Source organism: Macrotis lagotis, chromosome X (genome assembly GCF_037893015.1).
Source record: "Macrotis lagotis isolate mMagLag1 chromosome X, bilby.v1.9.chrom.fasta, whole genome shotgun sequence".
Taxonomy (NCBI): Eukaryota; Metazoa; Chordata; class Mammalia; order Peramelemorphia; family Peramelidae; genus Macrotis; species Macrotis lagotis.
In genome coordinates this window covers 699,560,124-699,579,081 of record NC_133666.1, presented here as the reverse complement: position 1 = coordinate 699,579,081, position 18,958 = coordinate 699,560,124, and the positions used below count along the sequence as shown (strand labels likewise).

Here is an 18,958-nt window from a genome sequence, read left to right as displayed (position 1 = left end):
GACATTAAGAATTTTCTTATCATTTTTATTACTTGGTGAAGGGGGTTGAGAGTTGTAATAAATTCTTAATTAAAAAATAATTAAATTTAGAAAAATAAAGTGGTCTACTCCCTCACGAGACTGGAAAGAAAAGATTTTGGAAGTTGCTCCTTTAATTTTAATAGTATGTAGTAAGATTTTTTTCAATGTTTAGAATCATGATATTGTATCAAAATAAACCATTATAAATATCAATTTTCTTTCAGTCATGAAGTTTCATTGTGATATTGTGTATACAACATAATTCTTTAACACATAATCTAAGGAATCCCCCAAATAGTAGTGCTTAGATGGCTGGTACATTTTCTGTATAATAATCAGTAATACCAGGGCAGCTAGGTGGCAGTGGATAGAGCACTGTCCCACAGTCAGAGGACCTGAGTTCAAATCCAACCTCAGACACTTAATAATTCCCTAGCTGTGTGACCTTGGGCAAGTCATTTAACCCCATTGCCATAAATAAATTAAAAATAAACAGTAATACCTTTTTAAAAAAAAAAAAGAGGGGTGGCTAGGTGGCATAGTGGATAAAGCACCGGTCCTAGAGTTAGAAGTACCTGGGTTCAAATCCAGTCTCAGACACTTAATAATTACCTAGCTGTGTGGCCTTGGGCAAGCCACTTAACCCCACTGCCTTGCAAAAACCTAAAAAAAAAAAATGCAATGAGCTTTTAAAATGTCTACTTTTTTTCGAGATCTGTTCATTTTATGAACCATTACTCATATGTGACTGTCATGCATTTTGAAATTCTAAACCTATGGCATTTGACCATAAAGCACCTATAAGAAAAAATGGGGAAACATGGAAATTCCAGGAAAAGAGCACATGAGCAAAGAGTATGGACATGTTGAAGGTAGGAAATATGGATTGGGAGAACTTTTCAATGCCAAAGGAGTCAAAAGATTAGCTCTGCAGTGGACTGAGGGCTAGATGGAGGTGTAATGAGGGCTCTCTAGAGGTCCCACTGGAATAGTGATGGGAATGAGGACGGTCACTCCCTTATCACGGAAATGGAAGTGACCTGGGCAGCCAGCTAGTCTTCTGCCCAAATGCATCCCTACTATAAATCACCCTTTGCTTGAAGTTCTACTGTTTTCCTGTCACTGAACCAAAATCAGCCTCTGACCTTTTCTGTGGCCAAAGGATCTAGTCTAACACTAGTTGATGGCTCTAGGCCCCTAAGTGTTGCATGTGGACTATTCTCTTTTGCTAGATAAGGCCACACACCTCAAAGATTAAGGATCCTTCTCAGCTCTATGGACTCCAAGCTGTGTGGGTCCATCAGTACCTGGATTCGAGAACAATTCACACAAGACCAAGTAACTGCATGAAGTGTGGTTTATTGCAGGCAGTCTGGGTATCAACCAGCAGTTCCAACAACAATGAATGCAAGCTCCCCACAGGTGCTGGCGCAGCTCCCCACAGACCCTGGCACAGCACTCCAGCATGATTAGCCACACTGATCATGCTGGGTAGAAATGTGATCCAGCAACCTGACCAATATCCTGGCATGCAGAATGTCTCAAGACCACTCTGCTTCCACACCCACTGATGAGATGGATGGGTAGACAACATCCACAAAGGTGAGTTTGTACTGAATCATTTTTTTGACTAAAGCTAGTTCCCACAGGGTCCAAGAGTACAGGGAACCTGGATTCTGGGCTCCACGGCTGGCCTTGCACAGGACGACTGCAGAAAGAAATATGTCAGGCCAAGTGGCTCATGCTTTCCCTACTTCTGGTGGGGAAGCCATGACCTAAGAGATTCCTGGGAAACAGACACTTAAGGGACTGAGAGACATGCAGTCTGTGTCTATGACACAGAAGGGAAACAGAGTCAGGACTGGAATTGGCCAGTGACTGCTGTCCTCCATGGGTCACTCCTTGGCACTCCACTATAGTCTTAGAGCTGTAATCACTTATTAGGGAAATACATGCTTGAGGGCACTAAGACTTCCATTGCCATTTCACCAAAACCTAAAGAGAGGAGTCTATCGGGCACCAGGGAACCAGTCTGGCTGCAGATGGCCACTTAACTGAAAGGTCTCTGGCAGGGTATCCTGGCACTGCTTTGAAGTAAGTAGGCTCTGTGACTGGGGGAATAAGAAAACATTTTTAGGAGAATCAGGATGGTGTTTGAGGAAAAAATAACCAAGAGCCAAATAGGAAGAAAAAGATTATTACAGAAATTTGGGAATTGTAGCAATTTCTGAGTTAGTTTTAGAGATAAACTCTCATTTCATTTCACTTTCTGCCCTTAAGTATTTTTATTCTCTTTTCTAGCCTTCCTTCCCTTTTCATTTGACATTCATTTTAATATTGACATTAAAACCATTTGTTTCTACAAAAAGTTAGATAAATACATGAACATTATAAAGCAGTTGGTTACCTCTTGTTTTTTAAGAACCAAAAAACTTACTAACAGGAAGGCATTCTCATGGTGCCATTGAATTACAGGCTAATCTTTTATAATTTTTCCATGTCTGAATTCTTTTAATCTTGCTTTACTCCTGGGTAAGGTTTCGCTCCTGAATCACCATTTCATTCAATTTATCTTTATATTAGGTAGAGGGTATTGTGGTTACTTAAATTTTGGGTGGGTGGGGAACTGCCCCTTTCAAGTGCTGGAAAACAATTAGTTGTTCCCAGAAACATCCAACCACCAGCATACTCAGGCCACTTCTCCACCTCTCCCCACTGCTACCATTGAGCCCCCAGGCACAGTCAACATCAGACACACACTACTCAGAATGATCATTAGGGTTGCTACAGCCCATTCTGAGTGTATGGTTCATCCCATCAAGTCACTTCTAGGACCTATCTGGCCTTCTCTGGTTAGTGAGCCTATTACTAAATCAGTGGTACACCAGTGGAACCCAGAGTCTAATTCCAAGGTGAACTAGGGTCATAAGCCAATCATAAGATACAGCCTGGTCCAATGCAGCCTACCCTACACAGTGAGGTTGATGTCTTTCAATCATTTTAATAAACAGCAAACTACCTCTATGAGCTTGGTTAAATACTTCTCTAGATCAACATTAGTTAGCACCTAGTTGTTTTGAAGCTAGAGCAGAGCATGTGATTAGGTGATGCATCCTATTCAACTTTGCAATATATCTAAAGTTTCCTCCACTTTTCTCCTCTTCCTAGGTTTCCAGCCCCATATCTCATGCATAGGACCATAGATTTATAACTGGAAAGAAACTCCTAGGTTATGTAACCCAATCTTTTCATTATACAAATGAAGAAAATGAAGCACAGACAGGTTCTGTGACTTCCCAAGGTCTTACTGGGATTTACAGAACTAGAATTCCAGGTCAGGCCCTCTGAATTCTAATCTTACAGGTTAAAATATCACCATTAAAGCAAAAAATCAATAGGACACATAATAGCTACAGTAAAACAGGAATATAACATGGATAACATAGGATAAACCAATATAGAGAAAAAAATAAATCAAAAATCATCAAATCAAAAAGCAGTATCATCTAGCCACTCATTCACTGACTTATTCTCAGAAGCCCATGTTTTCCATGTTTCCCAAAGGTCCAGCTATTAGCCAATCTGCATTCACATTCCTAGGAAACAAATCATAAGGTTCATCATAATTCACCTTTCAGGCTACAGTACAGAAAGTTCTTCCATAGCACTTGGCAGCACTGATGTCTGTCAACCATCAGAGTTCCATTTCAATCCAGAAGCCAACAAATTTTCCTAAATGGTATATTAACCCCAATGTGACCTTTTTAATATTTTCCATATATTCCTTGGTGTTGACCTTTTGTCTTACAAATGAATTTTGTCCAATTCTAAATGTCCCTTATTTAGCCTGGTATGTCACCAACTCTGAAATTTGGCTATTACTTCAATATTATTATTATTATTATTATTATTATTATATTGCCACAGACTATCCAAGAACATCGAATTTTTCTGCAATCATCCAAATCTTCTTTTATTCCTATAAAAAGTCTTGCAGAGGGCAGCTAGGTGGTGCAGTTAATAGAGCACCGGCCCTAGAGTCAGGAGTACCTGAGTTCAAATCCGGCCTCAGACACTTAACAATTACCTAGCTGTGTGGCCTTGGGCAAGTCACTTAACCCCATTGCCTTGCAAAAAAAACTAAAAAAAAAGTCTTGCAGTTCTACTTTTAGAAGTCCTTTTAGGTTAATCCCTAGTTATTCAATCTTAAACAGAATTCCTCTTCCAATCTCTTCTCCTGTCTCTTATTAATGTACATAAAAGCTGATGAATTCAATGAATTTCTTTTGTATCCAGTTACTTTGTTGAAGTTATTGGCTGTTATGATTACTAATTTTTTCTCATCCAGCCTCTAGGCTTCTCTGTGAAAATCATATATCAATATCCATCCCTAGTGGAGAGAGAAATTTTACAAAAATAATCATTGTGAAATGGAACATAAATGAAAAACTACAGGATAAAAGAAGGATTGCTTCTACCAAATCTCAAAGTATATAAAGTAAATACATGGAGGATCTATCTCCATATCAAAGTAGTAATTCTCAAAACAATCTGGTACTGGACAAAATAAAGAGAAGCAGATCAATGAGACAGATTAGATAAAGTAAGCCTTAGGAATAAATGTACATGGTTGAATTTGGTAAATTTAAAAGTATATAAATTTCTGGGAAAGGAACTTTGTGAAGAGATGGAAAGCAATATGGCTTAAAACAAAGCTTAGATAACAAAATTGCACAAAGAAAATCTCAGTGGATATGATCCAAATATAAAAAGGTCACACCATTAAAAAGAAACAGCTAAAGGAGAACTGAAGCCTACTTATTTCACAACTATGGAAAGGGGAATTTATTAATCATTAAAGAACAGAAAAGGAAAAAATACAATTAGGATTAGGAGAAGTTAAAAGCCATTTGCATAAATAAAAATCAATGCAGCTAAGACTCAAAAGATCATGAATAAAAAGTCTTAGCATTAAACATATCTAAGAACAGTCTAGTATTTAAAAGCCCAAAGAGAACTGCCATATGCTTACAGATTAACACTTGTTCCCAAATACAAGTGGTCAAAGTCAATGAAAAACTCTCAGACAAACTAAAATGAAAACTACCTTTCACTATCTAGTTAGAAAAGATGGGACAACTAACTCAACATTGGAGAAGTTACATGAAGGCAAGCATGTTGTGTGGAACTGTCTATGAGCTTAACCACTCCAGAAAAAACAAAGAATTAGTAAGAAAGCTTACTAAATTGCTGATGCTCTTTAACCCACAGATTCCACTATTGGAACTGTCTTCTAGGAAGATATTGATGGAACTCATCTGAATAAGCATGTGCTGTGCTACATCATTTGAGGTAACAAAAGCTGGAAACAAAGTATATCCCCAGTGACTGGGCAATGACTGAACAAACTCTAGTATGAAAATACTGTGGAATATTCTTGGGCTGCAAGGGATGACAAAGATTAACTGGAAGAAACTTGGGAAGATGGGCCTGAAGAGTGGAAGAGTAAGGAAAGCTGAGTCAAAGCACTGACAGATAAATATGTAAATAAAATTGGTGCTCAGAGGAAAACAAAACCTTTGTCAAATATAATAGTTAATGTTAGTAAAATAATATATAAAATATAAGCAAAAATCTCTCCTTTAGTTACAAGTGAAAAAATGCTGACAGTGTATGTTATAAGGGTATTTAGGTATTTGTCAGATCTATTGTGAAAAGAAGATGTATTTTTAAAGGTGGGGAAAAAACCCCCCATTCCATTTATCAGGTTTTCCTCTTCACTAAGAACTGGTGTTTAAAAAAGCAATTGCTTTGGAGCAAAGTAAAGTTTCTCTCAATTATGCAGCCTCTGATGTCTGGTTAGACCAGCACTCAAGCGAAAGCACCTCCCACATTCATTACATTCGAAAGGCTTCTCTCCAGTATGAATTTTCTGATGGCGACTAAGCTGGGCACTCTGGCGGAAGCACATCCCACATTCGTGACATTCATAGGGTTTCTCTCCAGTATGAATTCTCTCATGCTGAATAAGATGTGTCCTCTTGCAAAAGGCCTTCCCACATTCACGACAAGCATGAGGTTTTTCTCCAGTATGAATTCTCTGATGGGCAGCAAGGGATGAATTATAGTTGAAGGTCTTCCCACATTCAGTACACTCATAAGGTTTCTCTCCAGTATGAATTCTCTGGTGGCACATAAGCTGTGAGTTCTGGTGGAAGGCCTTTCCACATTCATTACATACATATATCTCTCCCGTATGAACTTTCTGATGTCGAGTAAGTTCTGTGCTCTGGCGGAAGGCCTTGCCACATTCGTTACATTCATAAGGTTTCTCTCCAGTATGGATTCTCTGATGGGCAGCAAGAGATGCACTGTGGTTGAAGGCTCTCCCACATTCATTACACTCATAAGGTTTCTCACCAGTATGAATTCTCTGATGGGAAGCGAGGGATGAACTGTGGTTGAAGGCCCTTCCACATTCACTACATTCATAGGGTTTCTCTCCCGTATGAATTCTCTGATGACGAGTAAGATGGGCACTCTGTCGAAAGGTCTTCCCACATTCAGTACATTCATAAGGTTTCTCTCCAGTATGAATTCTCCAATGTTGAGTAAGCTGTGTCCTTTTGTAGAAAGCCTTTCCACATTCATCACATTCGTAATGTTTCTCTTTAGTATGAATTTTCTGATGTTGAGTAAGCTGAGTTCTCCATTGAAAGGCTTTCCCACATTCAAAAGGTTTCTTTTCAGTATTTAGACTATGATAATCAATAAGGTCTGAATTATAACTGAAGGATTTCCCACAATCGTTATACTTAGAAAATATCATTTTTAAGCTGGTTCTTTTGTATTTTTTTATTGTCTAAATAATCTAGAGTTCTTTCTGTGTTTCACATTTGTGGAGATTGTCTCTAAAAGACACTTTGGTTGGAGACAAAGGACTAGCCTACCCTTAAGGGTCTATCTTAGTTCTTATCTTCAAACTGGTGTCCTTTGGCTGATTAATTTGCCAAATATGCTTTTCCTCATTGCTCTGCTGTCTCTATAACCTGAGGCTTACTTCCAATTTGTAGACACAAGGAAATCTGGTTTTTCCAGAGAAATGCTGGACCTGAAGTAGACACCTTGGTTTCGGATCTAGTCTCCAAATCTGAAACAGAGGGGGGAAAAAAAAAATCAATGTTCACTGTTCTCAGATTGTACATGGAGTCTTGACCTGTGTTAAATATCAAGAAAAATAACTCAAACTTTAAGGGACAGGAGAAATAACAATACAATTTTGTTTTAGAGGGCTATTGTAAGGAAACTGCCTCTGAAACCTTACAGTACTATACAAATGTAAATTAATAATATACAGTGTGGGATTAGTTATATCCATAATATATAGATTGAAATAATTTATGAGGAAGGCATGTTATTTTAAATTGAGGGAAAAGGCTTGGAGTGCATTAGCAATTTTAGCAAAATTTATGTGCCCAAAGTCACAACATTAATAAGTATAAAATATGGGACACAAACTAAGTAGAATTTGTACAAGTCTCTTTCCACTCAACAGAAATACATATAACAAAAGAAATATGCTTTTTTTCGGAACAGTTCTAAAGAACATAGCTAGAAAAATAGATAGAAGTTACAGGAAGGCTATTTGCAGCTAATTAATTGTCAAGGAAAGTTACAATTACAACTATCTGAAATCAGACAGGCAGACGACATTAGACTCATAAAAGATCATCTATTACAACACTATCCTTTTGAAGATGAAGAATCTGATCTACACTTGCCCTGTGGATTCTCTCCTCCCTTCTGATTGGCCCCCAACAGCCAGCCTCTCCACAACTACGACTCTTTACTCTTTTTTGATAAACCAGTTTAATCCCCATAATTCTAAACCTACCCAGATCTCCCCTCTGACTAGACAACACTCTCAGTTGACCATCATCACCTATCTCTCCTCCTTTTTGTTCAAAAGAATGTTTTCTTTTCTCATTGCTTACACATTCTTTCCATTACTTACTTCTCCACCCTTGAGACTACTACAAATATGGTATCTCTCTCAACTGGGCCTTCACTGACTCACGGTAAACATTCTCTTATTCTGTGCATGACTTGCTGCTATCCCACTTTCGCCAGTCCAGCCAATGTTTGAAATCTTCTCAACTCTTTTTTAAGCCTCCTTCAAAGCACAACTCCTCACACACCCTCTTAACTAAGTAATTCACCTCATAGTTCACCTGATCAAGAGCTCTCCCTTCTCATCTCACATAATGCAGTCATTTTTCTCCAATCTCCTCTTAGCCTTAATCACTGAATGGTGTGGTTTCAGATAAACTAAGACCTGAATGACATTAGCTTAAAAAGGGCAAGGTCTCCCACTGGATTCAGGGCCAATGCCAGTCATTCAAATCCATATCTGTCCACTGGAGGAGAAAGTGAGGTTGGTGACTTTGCACAGCCCTTCCTCACTTAAATCCAATTTGCTTTCGTGTTATGGCATCACCTCCCTGATGTCATGGACCTCTTTGGAAATGAAAGACAAACAGCATCAAGAGATGAAGAGATAGCCTTTCTCCTTGCCAAGTCACCCCTCTCTCCTCAAACTGTACTTTTGATCAAATGTTCTTATCTTCTCTAATACAGAACTTTCATTATCATTCCCATTATTTCTCTTACCTTTATTTCTCTCCGGTATAGGGGATCTTTCTGTGTCACTTACAAACAAGTACAAATCTCTACCTTTAAAAATCTTGCACTTGACCTACTATCCTCAATAACAATCTTTGTACTATGCCCTACAATCACATTAAATCTCTCCTTCTGAACTCCTGGATAAAGATATCTGTCCTCAAGATTTTTCTCTCTCACTCCATTCCATTACCTCTGCAACCTGGCTTCTGACTTTACAATTCACCTGAAACTGCCCAGTGCCAAGTAACCTATGATTTCTTAACTGCCAAAACCAATGGGCTTTTTTTACACCTTATCTTCTGACTTCTCTGAAGAATGTGAAACTGAAACAGCAGTATATCACCCTGTACTCCTAATTCTCCTCCAGCACTATTATTCCTTTTCAATCACCTTAGTTGGGTCTTCTGGGTTCCCTTCTCTTTTTTCTCTACAGTATATCATTTGGACCCCCTCCCTCGTGGTCAACTCATCAGTTCTTTTGGTTTTACTGATTATCTCTATACAGATTCTGTTCTGAGACCTGTAGACCACCAGTAGTATGTCACACACCTCCAATTGCTCATTCTACATCTTACCTGGATTTCCCAGAGGCATCTCAAAGTCAACATGTCAGGAACAGAAAAATTCTCTTCCCATCCCCCCCACCAGTTTCCAAACTTTCCTGTTACTATTGAAGTTGTCACTAACCTCCTATCCACCCAGGCTCAGAGTCTGTGCCATCCTCAACCCCTTACTCACACTTACTCCACATAGTTCAAAGGTTGACAAATCCTGTCATCTCTACTTTCATAATATCTCTTATATTCATCCCCTTCTTTCCATTTATAAAACAGCAACTCTGGTTCACACCCTCGTCACCACTCAGCAAGTCTACTGCAATAGCTTTCAACAGCCTTCTAACCAGTCACCCAATCTCTACTCCAAGCCATGCTCTCTTCTCAGTTGATAGGGTGATTTTTCTCAACTTTAGGCCTGATCAAGTCATTCCCTTGCTCAAAGAACTCTTCTAGTGGCTCCCAATCATCTCTACCCACATTAAAGCCCTATTTGACATTTAGAGCTTTTCATAATGGGGCATCTTCCCTTCTTACTTTTCCAGTCTTCTAAAATATTACTTTATTCCCCCCTCTCCCTCTCCTTCCTCCTCACCATCATCACTGAATCTATTATATTTTTTCCAAATGGATAGAAATTTAGTTTCACATATAACCCTTTTCCTATTTTAATTTGTATATGGAAATGTTCTCTTTTGGGGTATTTGTAAAATTCAGAATGAAAACACTAAAAACAAGTAAATCATGGATAATGTTATAATTCTTTATTATCTAGCAGACACTGTGCTAAATAGTAACAATAAGAAGAAAAGGGGGGATGCCCCCACTTTCACGAGGGATCTAGAGTAGAGGAAAACCTGGTAAATAATGTAGATACATAGAAGAACATGTGCAAGCACATAATTTATACACATATATGTGAAAGGCATTAGCTGTTCAATGACTGAGGAAAGCACTTGCAGAAGGTAGAATCTGAGCTGAGCTTTAGGCTCAGGCAAACTTAGAGGTAGAGGGGAGGCTGGGTAGAGAGATGGGAAATGAAGTATCACTGGGAGGAAAATGCAAATGGACCTGTAGGACTGTTGGAGCGCCCCCAAAAGAGAACATTTCCATATACAAATTAAAATAGGAAAAGGGTTATATGTGAAACTAAATTTCTATCCATTTGGAAAAAAATATAAAATAGATTCGGTGATGATGGTGGGGAGGAGGGAGAGGGAGAGGGAGAGGAATGTTGCTCTCAAAGCGATCCTGCTTGTCTTTGTTGTCCTCTTAACAATCCCAAGCACAGATTTTGAAACATATTTTAAAGATCCCTCTTTTTTGGTGGGAGGGAACATCAGCCTCATCCCCAGGTTCTTCCCCACCAAATTTATACAATCCAACCAATCCTATACTTTTATCAAAGAAGCATCACCCAATAAAACAAATCCACATCCATCTAGGAATGCATTTCCTCTTTGGCACCTTGGCCATGCCTCTGTCAGGGGATGGCAGCAGTGTCATAGAGCTAGTCACTCTACTTATCAAAGTTCTACATTCTTTCCAAGCTGATTTTCTTCTCCTTTTTTCCTCTACACTGTATCGTTTGGCTCCCATGAGAGCCATTGCATCAGCTCCCATGGTTTTAATTATCATCTCTATGCATACTCTGCTCCTATATACAATGTTCTCCTGGTTCTGCTCACTTCAATCTGAGTCGAGTCATGCAAATCTTCCCAAGATTTTTTTGAAATCATCCTCTATGTCAATTTTTTACAGCAGAACTCTATATCATTACACTCATATACTATTTTTTGCTCATCTATTCCCTAAAATAAAAAGAGCTGCTAAAAGGACTTCTGTTCATAAGGACTTCTTTCTCTCCTCTCTCAAATGTATATACAGGCTGAGTGAGGGACATAACTGGGCCAAAGGGTAGGAGGTTTAGTGATCTTTGGATCACAACACCTAAGTGCATTCCAGAATGGCCAGAACAATTCATGATTGTGACAGTTGTACCAATGTGTGGTATTTTGTCTCACTGTTGTCATTTTCTTTGACAGAATTTGTTGTTGTCTCTCTGATTTGTTCAATGACCAACAGATTTCTTTAAGAATTCTTATTTAGTATCCAATTAAGTTTTCTATTTTCTGCACCTGAGATGTTTTTATGCCTTACGGTAAATGCCAAGTCAGTCTCTGTAAATGTGACAGACCCAAATGAGAAATGTCAACTCCTGTTTCTTTCTGCAGCGGAGTACATCTAACTTTCCTATGACTTGATTCAGGTCCTTGGGCTAGGCTGACACTGGGAAATGATTTTTTTTCTAAAGTCACTTATAAACAATTCCCTTAACAGACTGGACTCCAGAATGTTGTCAAATCCACAGAGAAGTTCACTGGACAGCACTTTGCAGACTCCACCCTTGGCTTTCCTTAAATTTGTGTACCTTTCTTTTCTCTAGTCCTCATCACATTGTTCTATATTATTTACAGTATCTTTCAAAGAAAATCCCAAGTGACTCAACAGTCACACTGCCCAGTCACACTAGGGCAATGCTTTCAAAAATGGGTTTCTGGGGGTAGAAATGATGGAATTCTGTAAGGAACTAAAGTACTGCCACTTAGAATCTATGAGAAAAAAGTTGAGGAAATCCAGGCATGGTGTGATATGCATCCCACATTTGGGGAAAGATTTTCAAAGGGCTCTAAAGATGGTTAGGAAACCAGAGACTAAAAAATACTTAGAGAAGTCAGCTCGGGAAATGCTCCAGAATGAAGGGCAGTTCTCCTTGACTATGGCACCATGTGGAGGGGGAAGGGAGTGGGAAGAGCAGGTTATCTTCGATGCTCAGAAGCTTGTCAGCGACAGAGCTTTTGATCAGGGCTTGCACATTTTCCAAGGTCTATCCTGGAATGAAGGAATGGAAACCTGGAGCAGAATCTCTGAGCCTGTCCCACCATCTCTCACCCCCCCCCCCAACCTCATTCCATACAAGTTTAGAACTGGAAGGGAACTTTAACTCCCTCCTTTTACAGATGAGCTGAAACCTGCCAAGGTAAAGCTGGCAGCCTGATGGCCCACCAGGGGGAGGAGACTCCTGCAGCAGACATGCCCTCTTGGATAAGGACTACAGGCTGCCTCTCAGCGGCTGGGAGCACCACTGGTTATGATCCATGAAAGCATGCCTCAAAACCCCAGTGCCATCTCAGCTATGTTGGTATGATTACAGTGGATCGAGCAGAAGCAGAGCAATCTTCTCAGTTTGGTGTTCCCTAGCTCCCACTTCTGTGCTTTGGTCAAAGGTTTCCCGGATAGCCCAGCAGAGTTTGCCTTAGATGGAAACCTTGACCCCCAATTATGCTCCTTGCAGGGCCCTCCCCCTCAGATGAGGGACGTGCCACATCCTGCTGACTGAGTTCCTACTTAATTGTATGTTCTTGGGTTTCAGAGAAGCTGAGGACAAGAACCATCTTTTCAAGCAGACTGGGGGGTTCTTTTTTGCCAAAGGTTTCTTTTCCTTTTAATATAGGCTTAGTTCAAACTCCCAGCAGGATGACTCCTTTCACAAGTGCAGACCCCAGCATTTCACTCCCAATTTAAAAGAAGGGCCTGAGGTCCAGAGAAGTTGTGACTGGCCTAAGGTCACCCCATCAAAGCCCCAGAGCCACCAGCCCCCTGTGGTCCCAAGAGAGATGCTGGGGATCTGGGAACAGTGATGAGAAAAATGACATCTTTTATTTCATTCTAACTGATTTTCTTTGCAATCTTATATTTTTCTTTTTGCTTCTAGAGCAGGGGTAAGAAGGCTCCATGCCACAAGACTACCTCCCCTTCCTGGGGTCACATCCCTTATATGCTTTCTATTGAACCCCTACAAAGAGACGACATGCAACTGCCCTCCATGGCCTGCCCTGCTCCCAGATGGAACTACCAGTTCTGGTCTGCACTTTCCTCTTTTACCTGAGTCTTTCTTGTGGCAGCTGCCTCTCCACCTGGGGAAGCAGCAAGTTTATGGCTAAAGGGAAAAGAAAGCAATAAGCCCAAATTGACTAAGTGAGCTTTCTTGAATAATGATCTTCACAGAAGAGCAGCTTTGGCGGAGGAGAAAGAGGAGAAGGGGAGGGGGTTCAGAGTCTTCCTCATTCCAGAGTCGTCTCACTGCCTCTTAAAGACACTGCTCCATCTATCTCTACAAATGATATCTGACCACAGGCAGGCAGACCTGTGTTCAAATCTCACAATGCTAACTCTGGCTGGGCAAGTCATTCTCAGTTTCCCTATCTGTAAAAGAGGAAGATAAGAAGGTTTCAGTGGGGTTCCAAAGAGATGACATGTGATGTGCAGCACTTTACACAACTTGAAGCACTTGATGAAGGCCAGCTCTGAATTCCCTACCAGCTGAGACCTGTGTGGGAGAAGGGGGAAAGGGCAGGGGGCCACATGGAGAGGATGAACAGGGCCCAAGACAATTCCTAATCATTTACTGATATTTCCTCAAAGACTAAGTGGCTGGAAGAAGGGGAGCGAGGCAGCCTGTTAGGTGGGCCTGAAGCCAAGACAGAGTCCAGGAAAAAGCCCAGGAGGGGACACAGAACAAATAAGAAGCTCAACCTCAGGAGCTTGGAAATGTTTTGGAATGTCATCCTCTGAACTCCCCATAGGGAAGCTCTGCAGGAAATACTATTAAAACCTGGGTGTGTATGTGTGCATGCATGTGGTGCCACATGTATGCACATTTATATGCTATGTGTGTATGTGTGGTGTCTGTGTGTGTAGGTATGAAGTGGATATATGTGTGTGTGTTGTGTGTATGGGTATTTGAGTGTGTGTGTATGTGTGTAGGGGTGGTGCTAGCTAAGCTGGGGGGGGGAGGAAAGTGAGAGAAGACGGTCTGGGGAACCTGAGGAACAGCCCCCCCAAAATCCCTTGGGACATTTTGGAGTCTGAGATCAATCCTCAAAGAGGCCAGACCCAGCTTCTGTCAACGTTGCTCTGAACCTCAAAATTCTGGCCTCCTCTTTTACTATCAAAAAGACTCATCTTTGGGTTTTTTTTTGGGGGGGGGGGGTTGCAAGGCAATGGGGTTAAGTGACTTGCCCAAGGTGACACAGCTAAGTATTAAGTGTCTGAGGCCACACTGAACTCAGGGCTGGTGCTCTAACCACTGTGCCCCTGCCCCAAGACCCATCTTTCTGGGAGAATTTGCTTATTCCCTACAAGGTTAAAAAAAATGAGCATTACACATCCACTCCACCTCCCATTCTCCTCTGGGATTCTGTCCATGTAGGAAAACTCCCTCCACCCACACAGATCTCCACTCCAGGGTAATTGAGATGAGTCAGGAGCAGGCCCGAGAAGCCAGCCCTCGCCTACCAACCATTCAGCCTTCAATTACCAGTCACTTTCTGATGGAAAAGCGAGCAATGAGATCATATTCCCAGTTAAGAGAAAACAGGGAGGATTGCTCAGGAACCCTGTGCTCTCACTAGGCTGGGAGCCACCTGGTCCTTCCCCCACAGGAAGGTCACCAGCTACCCACACTGGCCACCTCCTTTCCTTTCTCTTCACTGCCTCGGAAATGTTGTTTCCCCTCCCTTGATTATTCCTTGTGACACTTTCATCATCACCTCCTGTACTGGAGCTTCTCTTCTGGTCCCAACGAATTCCCACTTACTCCTGTCCTAACCAGGCTCAAGCTATGTCACAGATGAGGGGAGAACCATGGGGAGCTGGAAGTGCTCCTGCTCCCAACATCAGGAGGCACTAGGCACTAGGCTCTAAACCCATCTGCCTGTTTCTAGCTATAAAAATGGAGGCCATAAGACCCCCCGCCCCCGCCACAGGTAGCTGTACCTTGGAGATGCCCAGGAGGCCTTAATACTTGATCCCTGCCCCTCCCCTCAGACAATCCTCTGGCTGCCACCTACAGTCTCCTCCCTAGGACTCTTCCTGCTGACTGCCAACTTGGTGGGGGGGGGGGATTTCCAGTGACAAATTTCTTCTTCCCACAAGATGGCTTTACTGGGAAAAGGCACTCAATTGAGCTGATCTTTAGCCACTGGAAATTTAGGGTTCATCACCCCACTGAGGGCCCCCACTGTTGCTTCACAATCTTTCTACAAGTTTTTTGTGAACATGGATGGGGGAACCTGAGAATGAAATTTGGCATTTCCTTCAATTATGAGTTCTTTTTTAAAAGGATGATTTTAAGGTGGGTCCCCATTCTGCCCAGGGGTCCTTGCTACCAAAAAGATTCCTGGCATGAGGCTGTGAGTGACCCCTGAACCACTGTTCTCCATGGCAACTGCTGTTTTCCTCAAGCCTCCAAATTCATCCTGAACCTGTTTGTCCAGTGGGTCTGGCCCCCAGAGGCCAAGGAGAGGATCTTGTCTTTGGATAGCTCAAAATGCCAGATGGCTTTTCTTTCCTTTGAACTCAAATATGTGCCTTGGGAACCTCCTCCTCCTGTCTGTTCTCCCTGTCCTTGGGCACTGTCCACACCACCCCCTAGGTTCCTTGGTGACAATCCTCTAGGAGCCAGCTGACTTCTCTGTAAAGATCAGCTTAGCAGGATACTTCCATTCTCTTTATCAACCATCTCTGGGGAAGGGGGGCCTTTGCTTCTTCCAGAGCCAATCCTTCTCTCCCTGCCCTTGGCCTGCCACTTTTTTGCCAAGACCCTTCCTGGGGATCTTCTTCCTTACACATCTGCTCCACTCATGGCCATCCCCACTCTCTCACAATCAAACCTCTGGAAAAAGAGGCTCGTGCTCCCCCACCCTCTTCTCAACCTCATACAATCTAGGGCCTCAGTTTCTCCCACTCTTGAAATGTGAGTTCTCAAGTCACCAATTTCTTCTAATTGTCAAACCTCTCTTTTAATATTCATCATATTCCTTGATCTACCTACAATATAAGACAATGCCCCAGAGCCTGGTAGAACACCTGGGAAATAAGAGGCTCAGTTACTGCTTGAGGAATTAAACTGAAGATGACTCCAAGCCTCAATTTATTTGCTCTTCCCTAGGTTTTCTTTTTTTTTGGGGGGGGGGCAATCTGAGTTAACTGACTTGCCCAAGGTCACACAGCTAGTGTCAAGAGTCTAAGGCTGGATTTAAACTCAGGTCTTCCTTGTTCTACCCACTCCCCTAACTGGCTGCCCCCTTCCCTGGGCTCTCAAGTCTCCTGTCTCTCCATGATTGTTCCTGGTTTCCTCTGCTCACTTTCTATAATCTTCCCAAGCCCAGGGTACCTTAGTCATTCCTACAGCTTCAGGTCTGAGAAGAACTGTATTTTTAATTCTTTTTGTGGAGACGAGGGAGGTGGAGCTGGGAGGGGAGTGGGAACCTGAAGGGCTGTCCCCCAAGAAAAAGGATTAGATCTGTTCCCTTCAGCCAGGATGAAATCCCAGAGGAGAATGGGAGGAGGGGGTAAACAAGGTTTAGATTTTAATTAGAAAAAAGTTGTGAGGACAGCTAGGTGGCAAAGTAGAAAGAGCAGCAGCCCTGGAGTTGGATGGACTGGAGTTCAAATCAGGTCTCAAGACACTTAATAATTGCCTAGCTATGTGACCTTGGCAAGTCACTTAACCCCATTGCCTTAAATAAATCAAAGAAAAATACTCATGAGTATTTGGCTGAAGGAACTGATGTCTGGACTTGATGGCCCAGCAATCTTCTTAGGAAGGCTTTCCCAGGCCCCTCCAGGTCCAATCAAGACTCACTGCCTCTAGGACAGTTCTAATCGGGTCTCAATGACTCAGCTGTGTGACCAAAGGCAAATCCCTTGACCTCTCTCAGTCTCCTCATGTAAAACAAGGTGGTCTTATTAATACACTCCTGGTGGAGTAGCCAACGGATCCAGCCATTCTGGAGAGCACTAGAGAACCCTGCCCAAAGAGCAATAAAACTGATCCTACTCTTTGACCCAGCAATTCCAATTCTAGGGCTATATCCAGAAGAAAGCATAAAAAATGGTCAAAGTCTCACCTGCTCCAAAATTTTCCTCGCAGCTCTTATTGTAGAGGCCAAGAATTGGAAATTAAGAGGATGCTCGTCCACTGGGGAATGGTAAACAAGGTATGGTCCATGAATGCTATGGAATAGGATTGCTCTATAAGAAACCTCGAGTGGACTCCAGAGAAGCATGGAATGACTTCTGGGATCCTATGCGAGGGCAGGGAGCAGAGCCCAGAGAACAATGTGCACCTCAGCAACAACAGCACTGGGAGAGGATCCACCTTGGTGGGAGCAGCTCCTCTCAGCCGGTCAGAGCTGGGACATCGCCCATCCAGAGGAAGCAAAACAAGCCAAACCCCACCAACAACCCTACAGAATCTGGACAAACACCACAATGGCTTTTTAAAAGTTGCTCTTCTGTTTTTCTTTCCTATCTCCTGGATGTCTCTCTTTACCCTTCCTCATAACTGCTCCTCCCAAAGAAGACTGCAGACAGGCCAAATGTGTGATATGGCCCTGACTGAGGCGGGGGAAGGTGGCGATGGAACTGAAAAATGGGCATGTGGGGGCACATTGGAAACCTTTCATCCCATGTCACTGGCAAAAGGAAAGAAATATTCATTTCTAAGGTGAGGTCTGCGGGCTGGGGGGCCCCACCAGACCCCGCGAGGCCACAGTTTCCCCGGTTTCCTGCCTCTGCTCCCGCTGCCCCCTATTCCTCCAGATTCCGGGGGTCACCCCAGGTGCCCCCACGCCCCGGGTCACACAGACGGGGCGGTCACCACGGCCCTTCTCTGGGGCGCCGGGCCCCCGCCTGGGCATCTCCGGGGGGTCTTGGGCAGGGGCGGGGGGCGCAGGCGGTCCAGGCACCGAGTCGGCTCCCGGCCGGGCCTCCCCGCCCCGCGCCCCCGGTGTCCTCACCTGTCCCCGAGCTGGAGAAGGAAACGGCCAAAACCCCTCAAGAAACCGGCACAAATGGGGCCGAAGGGGGCGCGGCCGCGCGGACGCGGCCACGGCCACGGCCACGGCCCCACGGCCCCACGCCCGCGGTGACGTCAGGAGCAGCTGGGCCCGCCCCGCCCCGCCGCCCCTCCTCCCGGGCTGGGGGCGCTCAGCCAGGCCCCCGGGGCCGGAGCCCCCTCGGGAGGGCGCCCTTGGGGAGCGGCGGGCCCGGGGCCCCGGGGCTCCAGTCCTCCGGCCGCCCAGCCGCGCCCCAGCGCCCCCCGGCCCCCACGGAGGGGCGGCCCTGCCCGGCCTCAGGCGCCCCGCGCGGGCCCTCGCGCGTCGGCGGCCCCGGCCTCACCTGCTCCCGTGCCCGGGGCGGCGGCCCCTCCTCGGGCCCGGACGCGGCCGCGAGCTCCGGCGGGGGCGGCGGCGGCCAGGACCGGGGCGTCCGCGAGCCAAGTCCCGCGAGAGGCCGCGCGAGAGCCGGCGCCGCGCCCCGCCCCGGCCGCGCCCCGCCCCCTCCCGCAGGCGGCCTATCGGACGCGGAGAGGGGCCCGCGCCCGCCCCGGCAGCGCCCCGCCCCCTCCCGCAGGAGGCCTATCGGACGCGGAGAGGGGGGCCTCGCCCCGCCCCCTCCGCAGGAGGCCTATCGGACGCGGAGAGGGGCCCGCGCCCCGCCCCGGCCGCGCCCCGCCCCCTCCCGCAGGAGGCCTATCGGACGCGGAGAGGGGCCCGCGCCCCGCCCCCCGCTCGGAGCCCCGCCCTCGGGCCCTGCCCCCACCCCCTCAGCCCGCGGGCCCCGGGGGCGGG

The 18,958-nt window shown here is 44.4% G+C and overlaps 1 protein-coding gene and 1 pseudogene across 3 annotated transcripts; one reads left to right on the top strand and one right to left on the bottom strand.

Moving 5' to 3' along the window:
• LOC141499640 (vomeronasal type-2 receptor 26-like) overlaps window positions 1-18,958 on the top strand; it is an 841,716-nt pseudogene that overhangs the window by 468,577 nt on the left and 354,181 nt on the right.
• Window positions 1,365-18,594, bottom strand: LOC141497153 (uncharacterized). 3 transcript variants are annotated; one of them, XM_074199801.1, is made up of 2 exons: window positions 18,507-18,594; window positions 1,365-7,171 (listed from the first exon to the last, which is right to left on the bottom strand). In XM_074199801.1, the coding sequence occupies exon 2, from the start codon at window positions 6,848-6,850 to the stop codon at window positions 5,855-5,857; it is 996 nt and encodes a 331-aa protein (XP_074055902.1). In that variant the 5' UTR covers window positions 6,851-7,171; window positions 18,507-18,594; the 3' UTR covers window positions 1,365-5,854. The 3 variants fall into 3 exon arrangements, with proteins under 3 accessions (XP_074055902.1, XP_074055904.1, XP_074055903.1); XM_074199803.1 differs by lacking the exon at window positions 18,507-18,594 and adding an exon at window positions 18,125-18,204; XM_074199802.1 differs by lacking the exon at window positions 18,507-18,594 and adding an exon at window positions 17,234-17,892.

What these genes read in the sequence shown, in the direction of transcription:
- LOC141497153 (XM_074199801.1), bottom strand. Translation starts at nt 6,850, where the DNA reads ATGATATTTTCTAAGTATAACGATTGTGGGAAATCCTTCAGTTATAAT.